This window comes from Anopheles darlingi, chromosome X (genome assembly GCF_943734745.1).
Source record: "Anopheles darlingi chromosome X, idAnoDarlMG_H_01, whole genome shotgun sequence".
Classification (NCBI taxonomy): Eukaryota; Metazoa; Arthropoda; class Insecta; order Diptera; family Culicidae; genus Anopheles; species Anopheles darlingi.
In genome coordinates, this window is record NC_064873.1 from 10,575,418 (window position 1) to 10,600,417 (window position 25,000).

Below are 25,000 nucleotides of genomic sequence, written 5' to 3' on the forward strand. Positions count from 1 at the left end.
CACGCACGTCACACGCAAAAAACACAACAACAACAACAACAACGGCAACAGACGAGGACAAAGCTCCGGACGGGTCGCTGGCAGGGTGTACACTAATCATAGGATTATAAACCTCTTGATGTTCCCCTTTCGGATGTGGATGATGACCGGCCGGAGTCGGTCGTCGGGGGAGCGATAGCAGCGTCGTCGTCGACAAAAGTCAACACGCGGCGCGCTGTTCTGTACTGTGCTCGTCGCGACTCGTCAGTCGAATCATGTCAGTCGATACTCCAGCAGTGAGCAGGCAAGATGATGTGCACTCCGCAGCCGCAAGCTGCTGGAAGGTCCTACCACCGAGAGGAAACCTGGATCTATTTCGTCGTTTTTCAGCGTACACACTGTCCCTTGATCACGGCAGACGGTGACTAAATCGTTTGGCTGTTTACTTAAAGTACCAGCATGTATTTTGTGGTGTACTTGGACTGCCGCTGGAGGCCCCCACCGTCTGTATGCGCGGATTTGTTGCAACTGTCATCAGCCATCTTGGTTCTCTTTTTCGCTCTTTGGCTCCGGCTCTGGCTCTCGCTCATACGTACAGGGTTATGTCAAATGCGGGCTAATCGGCCGCAAATCTCGTGTCGTGTATTTGCTACTGTGCCCCTCCCGCTTCCCAAACCCCTTCCCTATGGGGGTCATGTCTCTGTAGCCACAATAAAAGCAACCTATCCGCAGGATCGCAATTGAAATGTCAGCTGTTCAGCTAGTATTCCAAGCTTCTTGCTGAGGCATTGAATCTACTTCGCTCTATGCACGTTGGATTTATAGTGTTCGCATATTGTCGTTTGAGTTAACGGTCTTGCATGGAGTTCAAATTTAAAACATTCATGTACACAGATCAAATACCTTTTTATTGCGTAGATTGTATTAAGGTAGCGCAAAAAAGAAAAGAACAGTCACTCGTAGCGTTCACCAGTATCCAGCGCTGAGGCACTTTAAACAGTTAAATTTCATTCAAAAATAATTTAATTAGAGATCTCTTTCGCGCTCCCACTTCCTCTGTTTGATCACTTTGAAACATTTAGGAGTAAACAGCACCCGAAACCAACAATGACTTCGATTTGCTTCCTCGAGCCTTTCAACGGCATAGTGCTCAATCAGTATAATATATTTTTTGCTCTGATCCAGTTTGGTACATTCATCAGCACTATATAGTGGGTTAGCAGCACGCTCATAAAATATGCTTATTTTTTGCCAGCTTCGTGAACCGGACGGCTAGCCAGTGCGAAAAACAGACAAAGCTTGCTGCAATGTGTCGCGGCAATTCGAAAAAAAAAACATTGTGGCGTAGTAGATCGTGCTAACATTTCTGTAAATATACATACGGCTCTCTGAATCAATAGGCGCGTATATGATATATACCTAATATCTCCAAAGCGATATCGAAGCGTATTTACAATCTCAAAAACAAGTGAGAAAAAAGCAAAATCGCAACAGACAAAACAAAAAAAACATAGAAAGCGAGAGCGAATTCATCGGAGGTCAATCGTATCGACAGCGACTGCATCGCTCAGAATGATGTGTTGAGCTTCCTGCAAACGAGCGAAAAAGAATTACTGCTTACAGGCTGATGATGATGTGAATCTGCCAAAGAGAGCTTACGGCAAACAGAGGCGAGGCAGAGGAGTGCGGATGAAAGCCAGTTTGACGACACTGGGAAATGGAATCCATACCCACTGGTGTAAGGTTGAAGAATCCGGTTCTACGATCATAGTAAATAGAACGAATAATTAGCATCAATGAAACATACGGAAATGTACGTAAGTAGAGTAAACACTTACTCTTGGTGCTTTGGAGAACAAACGATAGCGATCGCTTCCTCCAGCATTAGCTGGTAGGAACAGTGCGTGTGCAGATCTACCGACGACAGAAAAGCCGTTTGTGAGGGATGCGTCTAGTGATAGAAGAAAGATTAATGACAACACGCTAGTCCATAACCGTTCGCGCCCAAAAACACATACGTGTATCCATCCGAGAGTGATCAGATTGTGACGATCCTGTACGTCCGCTATCTCTTCCTCGTTCATCGTATTGCAGCTATCGGCCGTGCCGGTCTGCTTCGGAAAGATCACATGCGTTATGTAGAAGGCGGATTGGCGTAAGGTACCTGCGAGAATGGCACACGTTTCCAGGTTGGCCTGGGTGTTGGCTGCCGCCACGGCCAAGAATTTGCGCATCGTGTTCGACGGTACGGTAATCGCGCGAAAGCCGGTTGCAGAGGTGATAGCCGCTGTCTGGGCCGATGGCACCGTTGACACCGATGGTACCGACGGCGACGACGGTTTAAGGGATCGGTCCACTTTTCGATTGGCATCCGGCAGCAAGAGTCCCCCACCGCCCGATTGACCGCTGATGCGAGTACGGTCGGTTAGAAACTCGCTCGGATAGAACACTTGATCCATCATCTTAACGTCCTGTTCGCTGATTACAGAAATGTAGCTCGGTGCCGATGGTGCCGGTGACACGTTCGCAGCAACCGAAGATGAATGGTCTAACGCTTTCTCCTGAGCCGCTCGTTCCTGTTCCTCCCGTTCGGCTTCCTTTGCCTCTCGTGCTGTTTGCTGTGCCTGCACCAGGTAGCGCTCATATTCCGCCGTATACATCGCGAGCAGTTTCTTGCGTATGACTTCCGCCTTCGGCATAATCTCCTTGATTTTGGCCTTCGTCTGTTGTTTATCCTGTGGCAGCACCGACCGGTACCCCGGGTGCTGCAGTATCAGCTCTACGAAGATGGTCACGAACCGAAGGTAGAAGGTGAACGCCTTCTCTAGCTTACCCTCGCGCAACGACCGATCCGCCGTCTCGACGATTTGGCTTCCAGAGCGATAGTACCGGTTAATTGGCATTGTCGGATCAATCGAAACCCGTTGACTATCCGCGACGAGCTTCTGTATCCGTTGGTGTGGTTCGATCGCCGACAACGGCACGACCGATTGCGCCTGCTTTTGTGCCATTGCAGCGTGGGTATGTAGTTCGTTTCGCTATTTGCTTTGCCCAATTTTCCTTTCCCCGGACTGGGTGGGGAGGGCGTTTGGGTAGCTCTCGCTCGTAGCCTATGCCGTTGGACTATGTTACAGTGGTGTGTTCCGCAACTTATCTTCAGGATGCGTCATAGTTGCCTATCGAATCTCCGCCCGAGTCCTATGAAGCTGCGCCAACTACGATATGCAATTCAAACTCCCATTTCTAGCGATAAAATGCTGCTCTGACTTTGACGTGTATCTAGCTGCCGAGGTGATACGCTGTGCTCTTTTTACTAGTACTTCCTCTGCATCGATGATTTTGTTTTGCCAAACGATACAAAACATCCACTATACAGTTTGTGTGGGACACAGAAGACGGATGATTTCAAGATTGGAAAATATGCAGAACATATCTGCTACAATTTGCCGATAGTGCAAAGTTGATCGAAATAAACACGAAACGCTATGTTATTGTAACACCTCTGCTGTGTTTTAAGCTGCGTGACGACTGGGTGTACATATGGTGAAGAGTTTTTTTCATGCTAACTGTCAAACGTTCGGTGCCGTTGCGTCACCGGGAGCTGTCAGTGACATTTGAGCAGGAGTGCGGAGGTTTGGAAGAAGGTTTCAGGAAATCAAACACCGAGCTGAACGGAAAACTGATCAAGGAAAGTAGTTCGGCTCGCGCTGCTCAGCCATAATACTATGGGGGCCGCCTCTAGCAACGCCCGGTCGGTTGTAATACCCAATACAACTGGCCTGATCGATATCTCCGACGATGTCGTCAAGCGGATGAAAAACAGTTCATCATCGTCTTCGCAGTCGGAGAAACCGGGTGAGTTGAGCGTGCGCGCCGAAACGATTTCCTGTGCCAGCATCCTGCCCGCGTCGTCACCCCTCCAAAAACACCTGATCGGATTGTCAATAGTGCGCCCCTAGACGGATGCGACAGCCGCCCGAACCCGATTCCCGGTGGTCGGAGGTGGTACGCCAACTCACAGCCTTCTAGATATTATGCTCCAGCTGATCCGCTGCTAGGATGCACATCTGGCTTGGGTGCTCTGGTTATGCAATAGATGAGGAATAGAAAAACGAAAAAAACCACCTCGGAATTATCCGATGCTATGTTGTCAAGAAGGTGGATGAGATGGTGCACAATATTATAAATTATAATACTTTTCTCTTTCTCGGTTGCACAAAACAAGACGCGTCGCCGCAATCTGCTGCCGAGGGTACCGATGCTAGAGCCGGGCTCGGTCCCAGCTCGTACCCGAACCCTGCGCCATCGGCTGCATCAGTGTTTCACGGCGAGCTGCCCCTTACCTCGTTGCAGGTACGCCAAGAGAAGGAACGGGAGCTGCGCGAAAATGATATCTACTGGACGAAACGCATGAAGGCACTCGAGGCAAACCTGAAGCAGACTAATCAGGTCCTCGAGAAGGAATATAACGCAGCGGTAAGGTTCAATCTTGCCATGTTACGCATATACCCCGTTTTGTGTAACCATTTCTTTGTCCGCAATCTTTTTTGGTAATAGGTAACCGATGTTAAGAAACGATTCGAAACGTCAACGGTCCGTCAGCAACTGCCACCGTGCCAGGACCTCAAGGCTAAGGTGATCGAGTGTTATCGTGCGAATCCCTCTGAGACACTGCGGTGCGCCAATGAGGTCCAACAATTTACCGATTGCGTCAATCTGCATCGCATTCAGCTGCTTCAGCAGCGCACCACGGCAGAAAACCAAAAGCAGTAGCACATTCAGAGTGATGCTGCTAGAAGAACGAGGAGAACATGTCTTGCGGATAGTTAGTGCAGCGATGCAACATTGTAAAAGCACCCGTTCATAACATCCACGGCGGTGCGATTTACATTCATTGTTCAAAATTACCTTCGGCGTCGCGATGACGCCCGCGCGAGCTATATCGGGCGCAACAATTTTCGCTTTTGTTAGTCGGGAGAGCGCGCAATCTAATAAAATATGAAGCACAAGTCCACGTGCTAGCGAAAGATGTTTGTTTCATTACTAAACAGTCGTGACAACAGTAAACCTTAGAACCAACACCCAATATCATCACCTTTTTATTACTTTTTTTTATTCAATCATAGTCCGGAATCAATGGGGAGATCAATCTAACCAAACACATAAATGCTAATACCATTCGTTGTAGCCTTCGGTTTTACAAATTAGTTCAATACTTGCCCAATGCAATAGTTCTACTGGCTTGGATGCAACCAAACCACTTTTCACTACTATCTTCAACGTCACAGAAGTGGATGTAAACTGATGAACTGATTTTTTTTCCCAAAAATGATCAATTGAATTCAAAACCAATTCAAACTTTGCCTTCTAGTAGACTAGCCCACATCAAGTGTAAAACCTTCATCTGACCTAGGCTAATCAATTGTAAGTTCAAATCCTCCTGCGACAGAAATCGACTAACCGTCTATTTCACTGTAACTGTTCGTTCGCGGGTCGCTACTTCAAATCAAACATAGTAAATTTCCGCAATGTAATCATTCTGTTGCCTAGCGTTTGAACCGCCATTATCAACATCTCTAAAGGAATTGATGTTATCAATGCATTGATATTACACATACTTGCTAATCCTCACAGCAAGGAATTTTACATAAAGAAAAGTATGTTGTATCGTATATTAATTAAGAAACCGGAATCGGCCAAGAGATCAATCTAAAAACTATAAAGTAATTGCTAATACTATTCGTTCAATCCATCGCCTTTTGAAACTAATTACTTCAATGTTTTATAATTCTGCTGCCTTATCTGTTTAAGCCATTCCCTACCGCCATAAAAATTTCAGGAGGAATGGATGTTATCAATGTACTGATATTTCTCATAACTAACTGGAATCGGAGAGCCAAAACATACTCAATCTTCTGTTGACAATCAATTGAAATTTTGAATCTTATTTCATCTCAAATCAACCGAACATTTATCTCTTGCCGCAACTCTAAAGGAACAATCATCTTCTAGGATCACATTCGAATGAAAGCAATCTAATTGCTTCCGTTCTGTAGTCTACCATTAACTTCAAACGGTTCAGATCAGAGTTAAGGTTCAGCAGTTAAGTTCACGTGTTTTATACTTTAGCGCACTTATTCAATTATAATACTTCTTTCGCTTTCCTATCAACCACTCTCAGAAGTACTTCAATTTGTCGTAACCGACAGTTAACACATGCATACAGTGTGTGCCTTTGCCAATTGCAACTGCTGACAAGCTCCCAAAACATGCAAACAATAAACTGCTGTTTTTTTAACTCTGGATAGCACTGCAAATTCAGGTACAGGTTCACATTGCGTGCATCTTATGGCACATGGGAACATACTATACGATAAAGTGTGTTTACTTCAACAATTATTTCGCTGAGCCTGCCAGTCAAAAAAAAGTTCATGGGTTGACTGGCATTCTTAGCTGTTCTCCGAAAAAAATCCCAAAGCAAGTAAGAAACTAGAAAAGATCATGCTGATCTAGTTCCAAAACACTGAGGTCGTCCAACAATTGTATACCGGACGTAGCCAACAGTTCATCTAAAATACTAACGTTTGGCAGTGCAGCCGGAGTATCCATTCTTCCAAGAGGCGCTGCATTCACCGCTCGGGGTACATTCGGTCGTACCAAGCCACCTCCCATCACCGGACCACCGGGAGCAGAATTATCCTGGTCAAACTGCATCATATGTTGTACGTTCTGGTGCAGCGTTTTGGGTTGTTCGATTTGACCGATGTTTGGATTGCCCAAATCTTGCGCAAAAACTTTGGGATCGGCCTCCGTCATCGCGACGTCAGTGAGATTCGGTGTCAAATCACGCATTTGCTGCCAAAACTCCTGCATCAATCGGGTACGGTTGGGTTCCGGTTCAGCCGAGACAATTTGAATTAGTTGATTCAGTCGACCTGTCTGTTGTCCTTTATCTTTTCCGGTTAGTGTCAGTTCCGTAGAGATCGATGGCTGTACATTATCTTCTTGGATACTTTTTGAAATCTCATCCTCCATCTGTGCCACCGTGCGATGGGTCGGATTTGTGAACTGATGACGTTGCATACGTTTTCCTAGGTAGATTTTGTGGCATGTGCCGCAGCGGTACTTCGAAGGAACATTTGGATGACGCCGGCCATCGACCGACTGTTTGGGCAATTCTGCTTCTGCGGATCCAGTTGTTCCGCTGGTTGAGGGCATGGCATCCATATTACTTGCACGAGTATTCATATGCTGTCCTGCAATCCTGGGTATCATAGGTACGGCACTCGTAACACGATTTTTTCTATTGCTAGCTGCATGAAGCGGCATTGGTATGTCTGGTTTTTTTCTCTTTCGCTGTACAACCTCCACAGAATCTTTTTCCGTTTGCTTTCGCTTTTGAATTGGTGGGGCTGGCTGCAAGCCTTGCGCTTTTAACATGTTTTTACTTGATTTTGGCATCCCGCGGTATAGTTCCACAATGTGATACCTTGCGGCCGGTTTCGAATCGGAATTACATACAGGCGCCGGCTGAGGCTTTAGCTTCACTCTGTATACGTGGGAGAATTACGATGACCAAAAAACAATCATTAATCGATTACAATCTAAAACGAGTATTGATATCGAACCGAATGGAGTACGTACCTTGGCAATGGGCGTACAGTGCGATCTTCTAATGCGGCATGGGTAATCGCCAACTTGCAGATCGCATCGAAATCCGACACTGTAAATGCTACTAAAGTATTGTCCGAATGTAGCTTAGAGTCTCCAGCCGAATCGTCGCCAAGCGGCTTACTGAAATAATGCTCAACTTCCTCAACCGCGTTCGATTTAAGTTTCTTCTGTGAGTCTCGTTTTTCATCGAACGTGTCGTCTGTCGGCTGCAGATCGGCAATACTGGACGCTAACTTTATCAGCAGTTTGATCGAACTTTTATCCACGGCCCGCTTACGTTTCCGTTTACCATCATTGTTCAGTACGCTGACCGTTCCACCGTTTGTCGCTATTTCTTTAATCGTTGGCTTTTCGACGACCGACGTTTCCATTTCCGTAGTTACAGCGATCGATTCTTGAAAATCGTTGGCGTAACCGGCCTTAGCGCTCTGGGTCGGCGGGGCATTCAACGTCGTCTCGAGCAAAGCATCGGAGAAATTGTCCCACGAGTCAAATACACCGCCATTTTCGCAATCCATGGGTTCATTCATCATGTCTTGTGAAGCTAGCAGACCGGCTTGTATCTCATCAACATTCTGTGCCGTTTCCCAATCGACCGACCTAACCTCTAACACGTCCATCGCGTCGGTGCTGCTGGCGCCGCCGACTCCCGGCTCCAACGCTAGCGGGCGATGGCCAGGATTTACCTCGATGTACGCCAGAAACTGGTCAAATTCGTGCCACAACGGCGACTGACCACTGTCGTCTGTATCACCCATGACAATCTACACCAGCAAACAATTATTAGTTGAATATTTGAGAGCAGAATATTTTTTACCTGAAGTTTCGCACTTTATTTGCGGCGTGGGATGAAAGCGCGCTACAAATACAAAATGACGACGGTAACGCGTTTCGGGCGGCGTCACGCACACATTCACAGCCGTCTATCGAGCATAAGTCAAACTGACAAACGGTCGTCTGCACGGTTAACATAAAACCGGCTGCCAAAGGCTTAACTCGTTTAAATCAACGGAAACTACGCTGTTTGGCCCATGAGTTTAATGGAAATAATCTTATTTGCTTGTTACCTTATTTCTTTTGAACACCTGCCGATGCACCGGTCGCTGGCAAAAGAAATACCAAATCAAAATTAGCAAGCAAAGACAAGAATTCGGCCAGAATATCCAGCAACGTCAGAATAGCGTTAGGCAGAAGACGTTACTGGCAGTGAAACAATCAACCCTTAACGCAATACGGATCTGACCAACCTCCCCTTTTTGGCAAACAGGAACCGAACAGATATTCTTTTCACCTTCACACTGCCTATCTCTGTCACTCTTGCAGTCTTGCCGATTAAAGACACGTTTTCTTGCCTGATTAGCTCTGAGGAAGGTTTTATCAAAAACTCCACCGGGAGATAATTAACGTGAAACATGTCGCTGGAACAGGTAAGAGGAACGGACGGATGCGCTTCATCCGTTGCCGATGCCGATATTAATAGCTTTTCTTCTTTGTGGCGGGCAGGATTTTGAGAAAGCGGTGGAAGATGTGAAGGTGCTCAAGACGACACCTGCCGATGCGGATCTGCTCGAGATTTACGGTCTGTACAAGCAGGCCACCGTAGGAGACTGCAACACTGAAAAACCTGGCTTCCTGGACTTTAAGGGTAAATCGAAGTGGGAAGCCTGGAACAGCCGGAAGGGTACCAGCCAGGAGGCGGCCAAGCAAGCCTACGTCGAGAAGGTGCGGCAGCTGATCGAAAAGCACGGACTTTAGAACGCTGGAAGAGCCCGCCTCTCTCAACTCGATTCCCGCCAGTGACTAGAAAGCAAGTAAAACTAACATGCACAAATTCGAACGCCATAGGCAGAGTAATGCTAACGTCTCCCTATGAAAGGGATGTCTCATTGAAAAAGAAAAAAGGAATGATTACGACCATTAGCGGTTAGTGTAGCCGTTTGCATATTCAGGATTGTATTACTTTGAACTGATTGTGAAGCACTGTATTCTTTTTCGATAAACTTTTTTAATCTCTTTATTCCAAGAATTCTCAGTTATCAGAAACGATATAGGTTTGGAAGATGAAACTGGTATGTAGTTCGCAATGTTCATCTTAAGAAGAAATAAATTTAGTTAGTATGCGCTGCACGTACATAGATGGCTGCTTACAAGCGGTTTCTTCGGCTTTTTGTTTAATTTAGATAGGAAAAAAGTGGCTTCATTACAGCGACGAGCTCGCAACCTTTCACTCGGATCACTGGGCTGGTGCCGGTCATCAGCAGTAGTAACTATCAGCTGTCTAATGATTAGCCACATAAAACCAACCTTAGAACCAGAGCGGGACGCTAGGTTAGTTATCAGGCGTTCGCGCCAGATGCAGCAGGATCGACTGGTACGGATGACGAACGCTGTCTGCGGGAAAACTCTTGCATGAGCTCGCTCAGGTTCTGTTCGAGCGTGGCAACTTCTTCGAGGCGGCGGGCATCGCGTGCCTGTTTAATGTAACCCTTCACGATGTTAATCTGGTCTATGAGCGGATCGGCACCCGAGTTATCCGTCACCGTGTCGGCCAGGGTACCACTCCAGTTGTCCATCGTCGATATGATACCAAAACGTCCATTCGTCATCTCGGCGGTAGACGCCGTACTGGAGGAGCTTGAGCTGCTGTTGTGGGGAGCGGAGAATGCGTTATCGCCGGCCAACTGCTCATAGCGTTCGTAAGCCTCGAGAGCCATCAATCGCTCCTGCTCGAGCCGCCGTGCTGTCTCCTGCCGTCGTTGCTGCTGTATGCGCTTTATTTCCGCCTCAACTGGTAGTGGCGGTAGCGAGAGCATTCGCTCCTTAATATACGCAATGCACGCCAGGCGGATTGCTTTTCGCAGTGCATCCTCGCGGCTGCCCGGTGCAAATGGTAGCGCCAGTACCGCCTTGCTTACTCCGTCCAGCCGCTCTGCACTGCGGCCAATCTTCTCCCGCAGCCCCGATGCGTCCGATAGCCGATACACGACGTTACCCTCGTACAAGCTGTCCAGCATCCGTTGATACAGCGGCAGCTCTGGCTCGATATCCTCCCGCTCGCGGCACAAGCGCTCATAAAATTTGGTGATCGGAGGCCGATCCAGTCGGGAATCCTGCATCTCCATCCGGTTCATCAGCAGGTGCAGACAGTGTTCGCACACCCGGAAGTTGGTCGTTTCGGTCGCTGCACCTGCACCGGTGTCGTTTGCTGTTTGCACGGTAATCGGTACATCATTGGTGCCGCTGCTGCTGCTGCTGCTGCTGTTAGGCTGCACAATGTTACGCGCATCTTCGAAGCTGAGATAGCGGGAGCATCCATCGCACATCACGGACCCACAGACGCGACAGTGGTGCTGCCGGCGAGTAATGCCGAATCCCTTCGCGCAGCTTGGGCACAGTTTTACCAACTTACCATCGATCCACGGTACCTTGCTCTGCTCGTGTCGCTTCTTCAGGTCCGGCTCGAGCGGACAGCGGTCGAGCAACTTGTCCAGTCTGATGATGAGTTTGTTGGTCTCGGATGCGTAGCGCTCGAGGCGCGGACTGCGTACAGCTTTGAAGAACGGCAAATGATCGCGTATGGTACCAACGCTCTGATTACCGCTCAGCAGCGGGTTCATGTTGCTGCCAGATGCCATCGCTGGACGATAGCTGTCAGGCGGGTGGCGTCCCACCGAGTCCAACCCTTTCGTTACCAGCTCGTTTGCCGTCTCGTCCAGGTTCAGGATCTTCTTCTTGGCGAAGCTAAAGATTTCGCGAAGCGACTTTAGTAAATCCTGCTCCTCCGAGTGCTCCTGCTCGACATGCACTGTCAGTCGCTCCGGCGTGCGTAGATCGCATTTGCAGATCGGGCACAGGAAGCCCTCCAGTATTTCGCTTCCGCCATCCACATCCGCTGTTCCGTATGCACTCATCGTGCCGAACAATCCAGAGGAGCCGACAGATGCTGCGGAAGCCGATACCGACAACGATTGGGAAGCTGGTTGAATGTCACGCATCACAGATGTTCCATCATCGTTCGGTTCGCGCAAAGAATTTGACATTTGACCAGCGGTGAGACTAAGCTTTCGTATCCATGCACTACCTCAATAAACGTTGCGTATTAGCCTTCTTCTAATTTGATGGTCAAACTTCTTATCGTGGCACGTCCGAACACCTACCAAGTCTTCACTGGGGCAGAGGATTCGCTTGAGGTTTTGTCCGCTGGCCCTGTTCCTGTTTGGTTACTCAAACTCGCAACAGCATTAGCAATCTTTTACAAAGGACTACATACACGTTCCGTCGATTCGGTCATTAATTCGGTTGGGATTTACACCGCCGAGCAGCTAACAACTTTCGTCTCAACATTCCTAGAAACGGGTCAAGATTTTCTGCAAGGAAACACCAAAACAAGCCTGTCAACATTTGTGTCTTTAAAAGACCGCTTTACAACCCCTAACAATGAAGCTTATTAAGAAGGCGAACATTTGAGCGTTTGTGTAAAGCTTTCCACACACCGGTTACGGTGCTTGCGGAACGTTTGCGGTCTGTGGTGGGCTTAAGAAACGCGTTGAAACGCTTCCCGAAACGGTTGAGCATAACGCTTCACTGAAATTGAGGCGAAATCACAAGAAAATGATCAGAAACGATACTGGCAGAATTCTGTGCACCCCTGAGCAGTTACCTTTGAAAAGTATCGGAATATGCGACTTCTATTGTATTGGGGTATTGTTTCATGTCTTCTTCTCCTGCAAATATTGGGTTGGGGAAAAAGTAATTCATTATTGTTAAATGAGATTCATGGCATCATTTAAAATACTTTCGATGATACGACTAACAATTGTTTTGCTGCAAGGTTGCTTTTTTTACGTTTGTTTCTTATCGGCGAAAAACTCAAGCAATCGTTCTCAAGCAACCGGTTGAGAGAAGCTGTGAGCAAATATCTTAATTTAGTGTTTGACTGTAGGAAAACAACTCATTCACATTATTATGGAACTTTAAGCTAGAAAACACTCTGTAGAACCTACTTGACCGCTGGGGCAGGTTTGATCACCATTTGCGCCTCATCAACACATGGTAACGATCGTTTTGTATTGTTTGAGGCACGGGAAACATTTTTAACATCAAGAATCCAGCAACGAATTCGACAAAAGCGAAACTATGATTTGATACAGTGTGCTAAATTCAATCGACCTGCCTTGCATGTTCACTTTCAGCTAAGAAAAAGTGTGTACTGTATCGAACATTTTCGTTGTTGATTGCCGTTTTCAACACGCTGTAGCTCACTAGGCGGTGCCAGACGGGGCGAAAACCCTAGCGCAAACGAAAAAATTAATGCCAAAACGGTTTCGCTTAACCCTTACACGCTGTCAAACTTTTATACGTCCGCGGACTTTTTCGGTGAACCCTTGACGCTATCGAACGCTTTATTTACGAAAATGTAGGTTCTTTTCGTATTGTTTTTGCATTTTTAATATAAATATAACAGCAACAGCAACAAAATCGTTAAAAACTGCAAAATTTATTCGGAAATCAACTTCAGCGGCCAAAATACAGATGTAAACAATACGTTTGACATTTCGGCATAAATTTTCGGGTTTTTACCCCTGCCACACGAAGCGAAAACATTTTGGCATTAATGTGCAAATTTGCGCGCAAATTTTCGCCCCGTGTGGCCACGGCTACTGTCGAATGGCATAAATAGCAAATAGAAATGGATTGTTCTTCAGTGTGAAATGTCCTTTCTACAACGAGCATGAATTTGATTTCTTTTTGTTTTAAGACTTAACCAGTGACTCGGTCCAGTCGTTAACGTCACTATTTTCATGGTATATCTTTAGCTCAGCCCCAATATTAGCACAGCAAAGATAATTAAGAGCATGTTGACCGTCATTGTGCAATAAAGTATGTAAAGGAACTTAAAGCCTTTAGCATGCTGTGTGACATAATACTCGTTGTACTACCGCTGGAAGGCCGCGTTACGTCCTGTTACATAGCGTAGCATAAGGATGCTGTGGCTGCTGAATAAGGAAGCTCCCCTGTTTTTCATTCGAAAACCCAATAACTGGCAATGTGCGGTGGGTCATAAATATCATTAAACACCCCCCCCCCCCCCCCCCCTTGGCGGTTGCAGTCGTCGGCTTTTGCTTAACATCAAAGGCGAGCTGCCGCGCTAACCTCGCGCTAAGCGCTGGCTGGAGCAAGTGAAATTCTAATTCACCGGTTTAGTTTCTTGGCCGGTCGGGGAACATACGGAACAGTTTTTTGTTTGTTTTATCTAACGCCAGTTGCATGGCTCAAGGCCCTTTGGAGTCCAAAGCGTAGGCTAAGGACATCGGAACCGAAAAAGACGAACAAGCGAACCGGCGGCGATGAATTCAGCTTTTCCGCAGTGAGGTTAACGGTTGCGGCGTTCGCCCTCGCCTAACACTAAGGCCCGACAGTGAATACTCTTCGTGTGAGAATCCCGAGGCCACCACACCTCTGGTCCACCATCCACCCACCCACCATATGGTGGGAAAATACCCCCCTCCCCACCCTTCACCCCTTCCCATGGTCTCTCTTTCATTCACACAAACACACACACAGACATACATTCTCTCGTTCTCTTCGACCATCATTCGCCGGATAACTGACGAGCACACGAGCTCGCTCGTCGCATCCTCAGCAGATTTGGGTGACCATCGCCACGACCACAGCCGCACCGTGCATCGTGCGCGGAAAAATCGTGTGAGGGCGAGGAAAAGCGGCTCGTTCACTCGGCGGCCCCGGGCGGGCTTATCATGAATGCGGTGGGCGCGCGAGCGAAATCGGATCTTCTCGGCGGGTTAAAGGAATAGAAGGGGGTGAATGAAGGGGAAAGGGGGAGGGGAGGGGGCAGGGATGTGGCGAGCGGGAAGTGGGACGGGCATCTTCGATCCTGAAGATACGACCCAAGCCGCAGCGCGGATACACATTCGGGTAGTATCGGGCAACCGTTCGCGGGATGTGGATGCGGATGACGCGCTGCGCTGTTCCCAAAAAACACTCGCCCGCTCACTAAACGGATCGGCCACCCTTCTTTCCTCAACTCTCCACCTCACACCCTCACTTCCCGTACCGAGTAAGAAGCAGCAGGAGCAGCAAAACCAGACAGCTAGCAGCTGATTCTCCGAATCATCTTAAATCCTCAAATCGTCGGTGGAGGATCGGATTGTGTCTTTTGCGTGACTTTTACCGTGTCACACACGGTGTGTATGTGTGTGTGTAGGTAGAGTTGTACGCTAGTTTCGTGAAAAAGTAACACCCAGCAAGTGCCGTGTCCGTGTCCCTTACTGACTCCCGTGATCACAATCAATCGACAGACGTAGCCCCTCCCCCCCAACTCCTCCTCCTCCGGGACCGGGGTTGAAACACGCGATCAACAATGGCTTCCTCCCAACCACCACCACCGACGAATGGACGTACGGCGAAGGGTGGCGACCAGCTGCAGGTGCTACAGGAGCACTTCCAGAAAATCGACCTGACCCAGAAGGAGGGTGAGGGCGGGGGCGAGCAACCTTCGCCGTCGCCATCGTCATCGCTGGCCGATCGCTTCGGGCGCTTTTGTGCTCGGTGGCACATCAAGAAGGTCCTGTCGCACCTTGGACTGCTGGTTTCGCTCGCCGTCTACTGTGGCACCGGTGGCTACGTAAGCAATAGAAGGGGGGTTTGGGGGTAGGGGGGAGGGGGGAGGTGGAAGAAAGAGGAACGCCACGGAACAATGGTTCGATTAAGCGAAATGGGAGCAGAAACTCCACCGTCGTCGTCGTGGGTCGTAAACGTGATACCCGGGCACTGGCACGTCTTTTTACGCCCCGGTTGTCACTCGTGTTGTCTTCCCCCCTCGGAACTGCCAAGTCCGGAGCCGGCTGCTGGAGCTGGAGGAGATCACTGGAAGGATGCGCGCGCGATACGCTCATCGAAATCGGAACGCGCGTCGCCTAACAACCCGGCATTGCGTGACATTTACCGTTTTCACCAACCGAGCAGCGTTGGTGGTCCCTGTGATCTGGCCCGTGTGTGTGTATGTCGCACGCAGCATCGGGACCCAACGGCCGCGATAAATCGGGCGAAGAGTGCGCCATGCGTGCGCCTGCAACGTGAGAGCGCCGAGAGAAAGAGAGAGAGAGGGAGAGAGAGAGAGAGACAGAAGAGAGAGAGAGAGAGAAAGAGAGAGAAAGAAAGAGAGCACATGGGAGATCTCGACTCAGTTCTCGGCGGTTGCTAAAAATAACCACATCCGAACGACGAAATGACCACCCCTCTTTCTCCCTCTACCCCGGTGGCCCGGTTCTCCATCATCACATCACATTTCCTCGCCCACCCCATAATCCCAGTGTAATTCCATAGCTACGGGGGCTGTGTGTCTGCCTATGTGTTTGTGCAGAGCGAGCATCGCCAGCAAAACAGCATCATCCTCATCCCCATCCCCAACCTCAACCCCAACCCCAAATCCCCATAAACAGCAGCAGCAACATCGTGAGCATATAAATGGCCATTCGTAATACGCGGTCGTGGGTCGTTCCGTCTACGCCGAAGCAGTGTGCGTATGCTTAAGGGATGGGCTGGAGGAATGGGAAGGGGTTGCGGGGTTGGGATGTGGAAATATGCAAAAACAAAAAAAAACAAAACGGAAGAAACGGGAGCGGAGAAAAATAGTAGGAATTCGTTGGGGCATCATTTTCGAGAAACTTTTGAGGCCTATTGTCCGCTAACCAGTACCGGCCGGTGGCGTGGTGGTGTGTTCGGTCGGGACCGGGTGGTTCCTTATCATGCGCTAAAGGCGATGGTACGATGAGGCGCACTTAGGCAACGGAACAAACGCTTGGTGGTCGTACTGCTAATAATGTTATAAAATCCCGATGGCGGTTTCTACCGCATCCGCATCCTTAACGAGCGCACCCTTAACGAGCCCAAACCCAGACCCCGGGGCCGGGCAAATGGTCATAAATTTCCTTCCGGCCCCAAAACACCCAGCATGCACACACACACACACACACACACACACACACACACACACGCGCGCATAGTTTATGTTTGAAAAGGAAGTGATATTAAAAAAAAACAAGCGAACACCCCCCAACTACCCTTAAGGGCGACAACCATTTGCGCGTGTGTGTGTGTGTGTGTGTGTGGCGCACGGTTTTGGCAAACCTCATAACCCCTTTCCGGACGGATACGCGCTACGACGCTGACCATAACACATTTTGCGTGATTCTGTTTGCGATCCCATTAGCTGGCAGGATACGCACGTGTGTGTGTGTGTTTTTGGTTTGTGCGGGCTTTTTTATTGACGCACCCCGCTTCCTAACAGCCTGCTCGCTGGACAGCCTCTGGCAGGAACGCTGCGGAACCAATGTTGCGCGGTAAAAAGTCTGCCTGACACTTGGCTCCCTAATGATTGCTCGTTAGTTAGGATATGTTGGGCACTATAGGTTGGATCATGGTCGCTGCCGTCATCGTCGTACGCCGCGGGGCTAGATGGAGGCGCATGGTTGCGCCCAAAAAAGGCATTCCCCTCCCCCCAATGGATGGCGTCTTTTCGCAAACGACGGAGGATATGAAGGGAAAGGGAAAAAAGATGTAGTGTCTGCATGTGTGTGTGTGTGTGTGTGTGTGTGTGAGTGAGAGAGAAGATCAAAGCGGCTACTTCCTAGACACCCTCTTCTCCACCCTCTCACCACCATTGGTCGACCAGTCGGCATCCGGTACACGCTCGCTTTGAAGCTAAATGCACAGACCGGCGTGTGGCAACCGGCGCTGATTTGTTAGTTTATTTTTACAACCTCCTCTCCCTGCCTCGCTCCCACATTTCTCCAGGAAAAAACATACCCTCCCCCCCCCCCTCCTACCCCCACCATCGGTATACGGTCGGCCGCGGTCGAGCTGCTCACCGATCTGCCTGGTTTGTTATTTCTTGCGCCTCGTTTTTTGCCAAACGGCCAATCGAGTGCACGCTCGTCGCTTTGCTATGGCTACTGCTAACTTTGAATCTAATTATTTGTTCTGGGGGGGAGGAGAGGGGCACGAACGTGCGCGGCACAGACCAGAGCAGTCCAGAAAAAGGGAAACCGTCAAGTCGAGAGGGAGGGGAGAAGGTCAATATGTCGCTAAAAGAAGAGACGCTGAAGAAGAAGAAGATGAAGAAGAAGAAGAGGTGGGACTGGCACACTGTGAGCTGGTTGGCTGGCAGGCTGGCCCGGTGACAGCACCAAAGCAGCAGCAGCAGCAACAGCAGCTATTACCAAAGACCAGCTGCAAGCTCACGCAGCAGATTGGCAAGCGGCCACGCAATCACTTGTGCAATCTCTCTTCTCTCTCTTTCTCTCTCTGTCGCTCCAGTGCCAGTTTTACAAATCCCTTCAAGACACACACGCACACATCCATACACACAGCAGCACTAATTACCCGGGGGCAGTGATTGAAGTGAAGCACGCGCACCGCGGCCGCCAGAATATTCCACGATCTTCACCGATCCCTCGCATCAATATGACGCACGGGCCAGGGACACGTACACCGGAGGTGGAGGCTGACGCAACACCCGCCGCCGCCGCGTCTCATGCTTAGATCGACTCTGCTGGATTAGCGCAGCGGCCGGTCCCTAACCCCCGGGAACCCTCGAATCAAAATCGAATCGCCGTACCGCATTTTCTTTCGTTTGAAAGACACACACACACACACACACACGTACGCACGGACACGTCATTAACGGTGCGCCGACGAGGCGCAAATTGGCGCCGCGATCGGTTAGCCACCACTTTGGGTTTGGGTTTGGCCCCGCGCGTTGGCTTATGGAAATCACCCCCCGCGTGCAAACTGCTCCCATTCCTTGTGCGTGTGTATCCCCCCCCCGGGGCTCAATGGCGGACTCATGTAAATGCAAAACCTCACGGCCGCACATGGCAGATGCGCGGCCATTAGGGGATGGGCCGCACATGAACGGTTGCCGGTGACACCACAAATCGAAAGTCATTCCCACCAAGAGGTGTGGTGGAGTGGAGTAGACAAGTAGGGGGAGGGGGAGGGGGGAATGGAACGGCGCACCGGGGTCAGACCTGCCGCTTCCTGTTGCTGTCGTGTTTTGTGGGGTGGTTGTTGTTGTTGCTGTTGCGAGGTGCGACTTTGTCGTGACGTTCAGCCTTGTTTTTTGACGTTAGTCTTTTCTTCTTTTTCTTCTTCTTCTTCTTCTTCTTCTTCTTCTTCTTCTTCGTTTCCTTGCTCCACCAACCCCTTTGCTGCGCGGTGTAGGTGTTCCAGAAGCTGGAGCGTCCGGCCGAGCTGGCCCGGACACAGGGATTGCGGGAGTCGCTGGTCGAGCATCGGCACCAGTTCATCTACTCGATCGTCAACAACACGGACGTCCGCAACCTGGAGCGGCTGTTCGAGCTCGAGCTGGAGAGGTACGAGCAGGTGGTGCAGGATGCGGCCCAGGGTGGCATCCTGATCGATGCCGAACAGCACTTCCCGGTGGCCGTGGAGAAGTGGAGCCTGCTGCAGGCCGTCTTCTTTGCCTCGACCGTCATAACGACTATCGGTACGTGGCACGTGGCATGACCGGGACCGCGCGAGAGGGTCCGAGTCCGTGGAAGGGAGGTAACCTAACACTAACACTCTCCCCACTGCTCATGTTGCTGCTCATCGTTGGTGCTAGGTTATGGTAACATTGTGCCGGTGACGGAGGGTGGGCGCGTGTTCTGCATGCTGTTCGCGCTGATCGGTATCCCCTTCACGCTGACGGTGATCGCCGATTGGGGCCGGCTGTTTGCCGGTATCGTCTCGACGCTGGCGAAAAACATACCCGCGCTCCGGCTGGCCAGTGAGTGAGCCCGGGAAGCCCTGGAACAGAGGAACAGAGCTGATGTCTAACGCCTCTGTCTTGTCTATGGTTTTGGCTAGGGTTTTGCCCCGATACCGGCATCAAGATGAAGACGGACAAGAAGTGGCTGTACGCGGTCGGTTCGGTGGGCTTTCTCCTCGTCTACCTGGCCGCCGGTACCGGGCTGCTGCTGCTGTGGGAGGAGGACTGGAGCTTCTTCGATGGTTACTACTTCTGCTTCATCACGATGACGACCATCGGTTTCGGCGATCTGGTGCCCAGTACGTAGTAGTCCGGGGGAATACCGGAGCTCTCCGAGCGTAGCTACTAACTCCCTCCATCCCTCCCACCCCACTTAGGCAAACCGAACTACATGCTGTTGTGCACGCTGTACATCCTTGTTGGGCTGGCACTGACCAGCACCATCATCGAGCTGGTCCGCCGCCAGTACGCGCAAAGCTGGCAGAAGCTCCAGGTATGTGTCGACCACAGTCCAAGGCACAGTGCGTTCGATCAGCACGACATACAGCATTCAGACGTATCCATCCATTCTTCTTCCTCTATGCGCCAGGCACTGTCCGGACCGCTGGCGGACACGTTACGGCGGTTGGGCGAATCGGCCGGCACCGGTATCGATGTGGCGGCCCTGCACAACGATCTGCGCCGCGTACTGACCGTGGTGTCGATGCCGCGGCGCCACGGCAACAAGAAGGCGGCCGCGAAGGAGATGGCCGCCCTCGAGGCCATCACCAACGCGATCCTGCAGGACATCAAGGAGAAGCAGGACAGCCAGGAACCGGGCGGACCACCAAAGGTGCTACAGATCGTCATCTACGAGTCGTCGGTCTAGTAGTAGTCAACCAGTTCCACAAGGCAGTCGCAGGCGGTCGCAGCTGTCAACAACGCCGTTTGTCACCACATAGTACCGACCTACTACTACTCCAGTTCCCGAGTCACACTCCCACACTTTTTCTTTCCGATCGCCCTGATATTATCGCCTTAATGTACCGCCCTACAGTGACCGGCATAAGTAAAAGCCCACCCCTTGATTTTTGTAGATTTTTGACTATAAATCCTACATTTTCTATCGTATCCGGCAAGTGTTGTGGTTTTCTTGAAGGTTTAACATTCCTCTTTCAGTTTCACTAGCTTTCATCTCGATTGGATTGATAACAATTTTTTGATAAATGTTTAAACGAGAGATGGTCGATCACAGATGTGACAAAAGTAAAAGCCCACCTACAATGAAATTTCCCTAACAATTAATATGGTCCATCCTTAGCTCAGATTTTAAGTTACAGGTGTTTTGGCATGACGTCTACACGATTTCAGGTGTATTGAGGTTCAAACTTGTTGAATAACTTCCAAAAAAATAATTATTTTGATAATAACATAATTCTTAATGAAATTTTTATCTAAAATTTCCCACAAATTCTTGATCCGTTAAAAATCGTGGCTTTGAGAAGGCCATTTGAGAAGGGGAGTGACACGGGAACATTAAAAAATATTAGTTATTTTAGCAGCATGCTTAGGTTCACTGCCCTGTTGCATAACAAAAGTGCTTTTAAATGGGCTTATTCGTACTGAGTCCATCAAATAGTTATTAAGGGTGTCAACATAATTTTCGCCCGCCATAATACCATCATTTTCTTTAAATTGTCCACAAGAGCCATGGAAAATCCACCCCGTAACTTCATACTACCACCACCGTGCTTGATTATGACCAGTACATTACGTTCTTGCAAACCATGGTTTATTTTCCGCCAATCTCTTTCGTAATAATGTATATTAAATGTTTCCATTTATGATTCGTCAGACTATAGAACATTGCTCTAGCCTTCTTTTAACTTGGTTACACATTTCCGGGTGAAATTCAAACGTTTAACCCTATTTTTGGCTTATAAACGGAAGAGTTTTAGCATACGCACTCTTGTACTCATGTAGAGCTATTCTAATGTGGCATAGTTTGCTTCAAAATAGACAGCGACAGGGTTTTCATGATGGAACAGATAGTTAATTCTAATGATTTCCTAATCTCCGGAATGGTTTTTATCATTTGTTCGATCATTCGTCTTCCCAGAACGTCTGGTTTTATATCTCATTTACTAATCTGATGAACATTGGTGATTAGTCATGATGGCATAAAGGCATCCCCTACTAATAATATTTTTTCTGCTAATATCTGTTGAGACACATGATTGAATCAATGCTGCATAAGAAGATTTCAGGCATGCAACGATTTCTTTTCCTCCCATACACCCATTTCTTTAGCGAAAACCCGTGCCCAATCGACTTACTACTGGAACTACTACGATTGATGGATTAAATTACTGCAACCAATAATGGGAGAGGGGGGGGGGGACCCTAAAACTTTAAAACAGATGTAAACTAAAGGCCCAACAAAGATATAGTAACCAAAGGGCTTTATAAGAGTCACAATAATATTTATTGTAAAGTGGGCTTTTACTTTTGTCACAACTGTGATCGACCATCTCTTATTTAAGCAATTATCAAAAAATTGTTATCAATCCAATCGAGATGAAAGCTAGTGAAACTGAAAGAGGAATGTTCAAGCTTTAAGAAAACCACTACACTTGCCGGATACGATGGAAAATGTAGGATTTACAGTCGAAAATCTACAAAAATCTAGGGGTGGGCTTTTACTTATGCCGGTCACTGTAAGTACCTATATACCTTAATGTACCAATGTACCTTGGAGTAATTCGCTAATGAGCGTACAAGGGACTAATAGTAAGAACGAAATGAGATGATAAAATACAGATATTGTGGTACGCCCCCCATTCACAAATCGACCCATAGACAACGGTATTCTGGTATTCTGTTCTGTTCTGGGGTTTGCACCGTGCACCGTGCACCGTGCATGCATGCACATACCATTTGCCGATGACGACGATCATCGTCGAAATTGATAGGTCAACTATCTCCCCGCCGCCAGGTATATCGCAATAAAACGGGAGTCGCGGCACGGCAACTGAGCCGAGGTGTTGCTCCCTCCAGTGCTCGCGCATCATTTTGCGGTTGCCAGACCTGTCTATTAAAGATCTGCGGCAGCCGCGGGAAACCAGTTTCCTTCACCAGCAGCACCACTGGCTGGACCCGCTGGAGACGCGCAGAATGATTGGACCACCGGGTAGACGGGTATATATGTGCTGCTGCTGCTGCTGCAGTGTGTGTGTGTGTGTGTGCCAAAAAAAACGGTGTTAGGAACGGAAAGTCCAGGCGTGTAGTTTGCCACTGCAAGCAGCACTCGCCTCTACTGATGACTGCTGGTGGCTGATGCTGCTACCACCTGCTCGATGGATCGGTCGCGGTATTATCGCGATGCTGTGCGATGTGTGTACTAAAAAAACTGGGACACCTGGGCCTGGGCTAGTGATTAGACCACCCCCTCCCTCGCCTCACACTTCCTTCGCACGCTCATTGCACGCCTCTTGCCTCATGTAGGGCACGCCGGTGCACGCATGGTGCACACACACACACAAATACACACCCATCGCCGGGTGATGACGCCATCGCGACGTGCGACATTAATGCGTACGCAAATGTTCCAATTGATGACTTGCCAGCCAGCCAGCCAGCCCGCGACTCCGAGAAGCTTCACGATCCGGGCCCTGCAATCCCGGCCACCGCACGTTCCCTACCACCGGTTCCCCTACCACCGGTTCTATGGCTAATGGGTGAGGTGAAAGGGATTTGCTTGCACACCGCGCGCAGAACACACCAGAAGCACCTGGCTGGCAGGCAGCGGGACTGCCTTTTCGAGCCTTCCCAGCAGCAGAGACAAGACAAGAGAGCTTCGCCGTCTTCGCCTGTACCACATACTCCATTCTTCCTACGTATTTGTGGGGCGATGAGTTGCCAAAACCTCCTGTTTCACCTCCTGTCGGTAAATACTTGGAAGCAGTTGAAAGCAACCGGAAGGATCCTTTCGTTAGCAGGAGATGAAGTTCTCCAGAGCCAGTGAGTGCTCTGCGCCATTCCTCGGAAAGACAGACAACAATAGAGCGAGAGATAGAAAGAAAGAGAGAGAGAGAGAGAGAGAGAGAGAGATAAAAAAGAAAATGTGAAAGAGATAACGAGTGATCGCCAAAGGATGCAAAGGATCTGACGTGCGAGAAAAAAGGGAAAGTGCAGTCAGTGCTGTCCCTGGTCGGCTATAGGTTGAAGTGGGCGCGAGAGCACCGGTGGTGGTGGTGGTGGTGGTAGTGGTGAAGATTGAGAAACGCTACTCGGCAATCCGCCCTAGCCAAGCCTAAGAGCCAAGCTATGGCTGGCTAGCTGGCCACTCGATCGATCGGGACCGATGTTGGTAGTCGTTGGTTGCATCAAACGAAATCCGTGCACGGGCAGGCGGATTGACCTGATGCAACGCGTTTGCTGTTCGCGCAAGATCGCGAGCGAGATGCGGCAGCGGCAGCAGCAGCGGCAGCAGCAGCGGCAGCAGCAGCGGCAGTCACGCCAGCAGTCAATAGAAATGGAAAACAAGCCTGGACATTGGGGCCGAACGGCGTGCAAAACCGGCTACCATAACCCGGCGGTTGTTGCTCCACGCTGCACCCCGCTGCCCTCTCTCTCTCTCTCTCTCTCTCTCTCTCTCTCTCTCTCTTTCACTCTCTCGCGTTTGGTCTGCTACTCGCTTTCTTCTGCCTCTCTGCTCCTCCCCCGCCTTTCAGCTGGATATCGTTCTCAATGACCGAAGGGCCTGAGCACTCGTGTGTGTGTCTGCATGTTTGCAAGTATCTCCGAGAAGATGCAAGAAGTGGAGCAGCAGCAGCAGCAGCAGCAACAGCATCAACAGACCAGGAGGCGTTTCACAACAACAAACGAGCAACGCGGGTCAACAGCTGACCGATCGAGAGTCCGTGGACCGACAGTGGACCGGACTCCAAAAATGGCGTCTCCGGAGCGACGGCGGCGGCGGCTCTCGCTCCGGGCGTACTTTTCCATCCCGAGGCCCTTGCTGATGCCTTAGTCAACACACACGCAGACACACTGTGATCGGAAGAGTGTTCTGTTGAGTGGAGTGGAAAAGTTCCAATTACGAGCCCGCGCGCGCGCGCAAGCGGTTTCGTAAGGTTGCATCCTCCACCTAGGTCAACGGAGCGCCGCTAGACTGTGGGGTGGGGAGGGGTGCACTCCGTAATTGTGCACCACGCACATGACGCACTGTTTCGGTCGTAGTGGCTTGGGGATTATTGGATTATTCCACTCTCTCGCGCACTCGCTCGCTCTCTCTTGCTCTCTCTCTCTCTCTATCTCGCTCTCTCTTTATCTGTCTCGCGGGACCATTAGGGTGGTCGCGCACGAACTCCCATTACTGGCCTACAGGCTGAACGGCGAAAATACAAACCGCCGGGTAAGCCGCGAGTTCAACCACGTCCGTTCAGTTCCGGACACACCAAAGAGTTCCGGACGGTGCGGGGATAGGGCAGGGGCGGTGGGCGGTAGCGCTAAGCAGCCCCATTTACATGCCGCTCATGTGAACAGCGATTTGCACGACAAAAAAACCCCAGC

The 25,000-nt window shown here is 49.7% G+C and overlaps 7 protein-coding genes across 9 annotated transcripts in view; 3 read left to right on the top strand and 4 right to left on the bottom strand.

Annotated features, from left to right (window-relative positions):
* LOC125959801 (calcium-binding mitochondrial carrier protein Aralar1) overlaps positions 1-743 on the bottom strand; it is an 8,631-nt gene extending 7,888 nt beyond the window's left edge. Inside the window, exon 1 of the mRNA XM_049692784.1 lies at positions 1-743. This exon is cut by the window's left edge and continues 277 nt beyond it. The gene's annotated coding sequence lies outside the window, so the exon portion shown is untranslated.
* Positions 1-4,998, top strand: part of LOC125949247 (uncharacterized) — a 6,744-nt gene extending 1,746 nt beyond the window's left edge. The window contains exons 1-3 of one of the 2 annotated variants that reach the window (XM_049676235.1): positions 3,573-3,834; positions 4,205-4,455; positions 4,537-4,986. In XM_049676235.1, coding sequence (XP_049532192.1) covers positions 3,705-3,834; positions 4,205-4,455; positions 4,537-4,752 — 597 coding nt within the window. In that variant the 5' untranslated portion in view covers positions 3,573-3,704 and the 3' untranslated portion in view covers positions 4,753-4,986. Of the gene's footprint in view, positions 1-3,572; positions 3,835-4,204; positions 4,456-4,536 lie in introns of those variants that run through there. The other variant, XM_049676149.1, reaches the window with a different exon arrangement.
* Positions 867-3,502, bottom strand: LOC125948200 (STAM-binding protein-like). The gene is made up of 4 exons (XM_049674074.1): positions 1,998-3,502; positions 1,818-1,930; positions 1,639-1,738; positions 867-1,568 (listed from the first exon to the last, which is right to left on the bottom strand). Exons 1-4 carry the CDS (start codon positions 2,988-2,990, stop codon positions 1,509-1,511), a joined length of 1,266 nt encoding a protein of 421 aa, XP_049530031.1. The 5' UTR covers positions 2,991-3,502; the 3' UTR covers positions 867-1,508.
* A 118-nt stretch (positions 4,999-5,116) lies between the features above and the next one.
* LOC125959878 (uncharacterized) lies at positions 5,117-9,160 on the bottom strand. Its single transcript, XM_049692897.1, has 3 exons — positions 8,471-9,160; positions 7,624-8,417; positions 5,117-7,528 (listed from the first exon to the last, which is right to left on the bottom strand). The coding sequence occupies exons 2-3, from the start codon at positions 8,409-8,411 to the stop codon at positions 6,469-6,471; spliced, it is 1,848 nt and encodes a 615-aa protein (XP_049548854.1). The 5' UTR covers positions 8,412-8,417; positions 8,471-9,160; the 3' UTR covers positions 5,117-6,468.
* Positions 8,921-9,788, top strand: LOC125949356 (acyl-CoA-binding protein). The gene is made up of 2 exons (XM_049676363.1): positions 8,921-9,080; positions 9,157-9,788. The coding sequence occupies exons 1-2, from the start codon at positions 9,066-9,068 to the stop codon at positions 9,406-9,408; spliced, it is 267 nt and encodes an 88-aa protein (XP_049532320.1). The 5' UTR covers positions 8,921-9,065; the 3' UTR covers positions 9,409-9,788.
* A 45-nt stretch (positions 9,789-9,833) lies between these two features.
* On the bottom strand, positions 9,834-12,431 carry LOC125960010 (rabenosyn-5). 2 transcript variants are annotated; one of them, XM_049693239.1, is made up of 3 exons: positions 12,314-12,431; positions 11,811-12,237; positions 9,834-11,730 (listed from the first exon to the last, which is right to left on the bottom strand). In XM_049693239.1, the coding sequence occupies exon 3, from the start codon at positions 11,691-11,693 to the stop codon at positions 9,990-9,992; it is 1,704 nt and encodes a 567-aa protein (XP_049549196.1). In that variant the 5' UTR covers positions 11,694-11,730; positions 11,811-12,237; positions 12,314-12,431; the 3' UTR covers positions 9,834-9,989. The 2 variants fall into 2 exon arrangements, with proteins under 2 accessions (XP_049549196.1, XP_049549106.1); XM_049693149.1 differs by having other exon boundaries at positions 9,834-12,237.
* A 2,180-nt stretch (positions 12,432-14,611) lies between these two features.
* On the top strand, positions 14,612-21,498 carry LOC125948135 (TWiK family of potassium channels protein 7). Its single transcript, XM_049673949.1, has 6 exons — positions 14,612-15,298; positions 18,898-19,183; positions 19,301-19,465; positions 19,546-19,746; positions 19,825-19,940; positions 20,037-21,498. The coding sequence occupies exons 1-6, from the start codon at positions 15,035-15,037 to the stop codon at positions 20,313-20,315; spliced, it is 1,311 nt and encodes a 436-aa protein (XP_049529906.1). The 5' UTR covers positions 14,612-15,034; the 3' UTR covers positions 20,316-21,498.
* The last annotated feature ends 3,502 nt before the right edge of the window (positions 21,499-25,000 follow it).

Coding starts and splice junctions, on each gene's coding strand:
- LOC125948200 (XM_049674074.1), bottom strand. CDS start 2,990: ATGGCACAAAAGCAGGCGCAATCGGTCGTGCCGTTGTCGGCGATCGAA. Junction 1,931..1,997: donor TCACTCTCGGATGGATACAC/GTATGTGTTTTT, acceptor TTCTATCACTAG/ACGCATCCCTCACAAACGGC. Junction 1,739..1,817: donor TGTTCTCCAAAGCACCAAGA/GTAAGTGTTTAC, acceptor CTATGATCGTAG/AACCGGATTCTTCAACCTTA.
- LOC125959878 (XM_049692897.1), bottom strand. CDS start 8,411: ATGGGTGATACAGACGACAGTGGTCAGTCGCCGTTGTGGCACGAATTT. Junction 7,529..7,623: donor ACTGTACGCCCATTGCCAAG/GTACGTACTCCA, acceptor CCACGTATACAG/AGTGAAGCTAAAGCCTCAGC.
- LOC125960010 (XM_049693239.1), bottom strand. CDS start 11,693: ATGTCAAATTCTTTGCGCGAACCGAACGATGATGGAACATCTGTGATG.
- LOC125948135 (XM_049673949.1), top strand. CDS start 15,035: ATGGCTTCCTCCCAACCACCACCACCGACGAATGGACGTACGGCGAAG. Junction 19,184..19,300: donor GACCGTCATAACGACTATCG/GTACGTGGCACG, acceptor CGTTGGTGCTAG/GTTATGGTAACATTGTGCCG. Junction 19,747..19,824: donor TTTCGGCGATCTGGTGCCCA/GTACGTAGTAGT, acceptor CACCCCACTTAG/GCAAACCGAACTACATGCTG.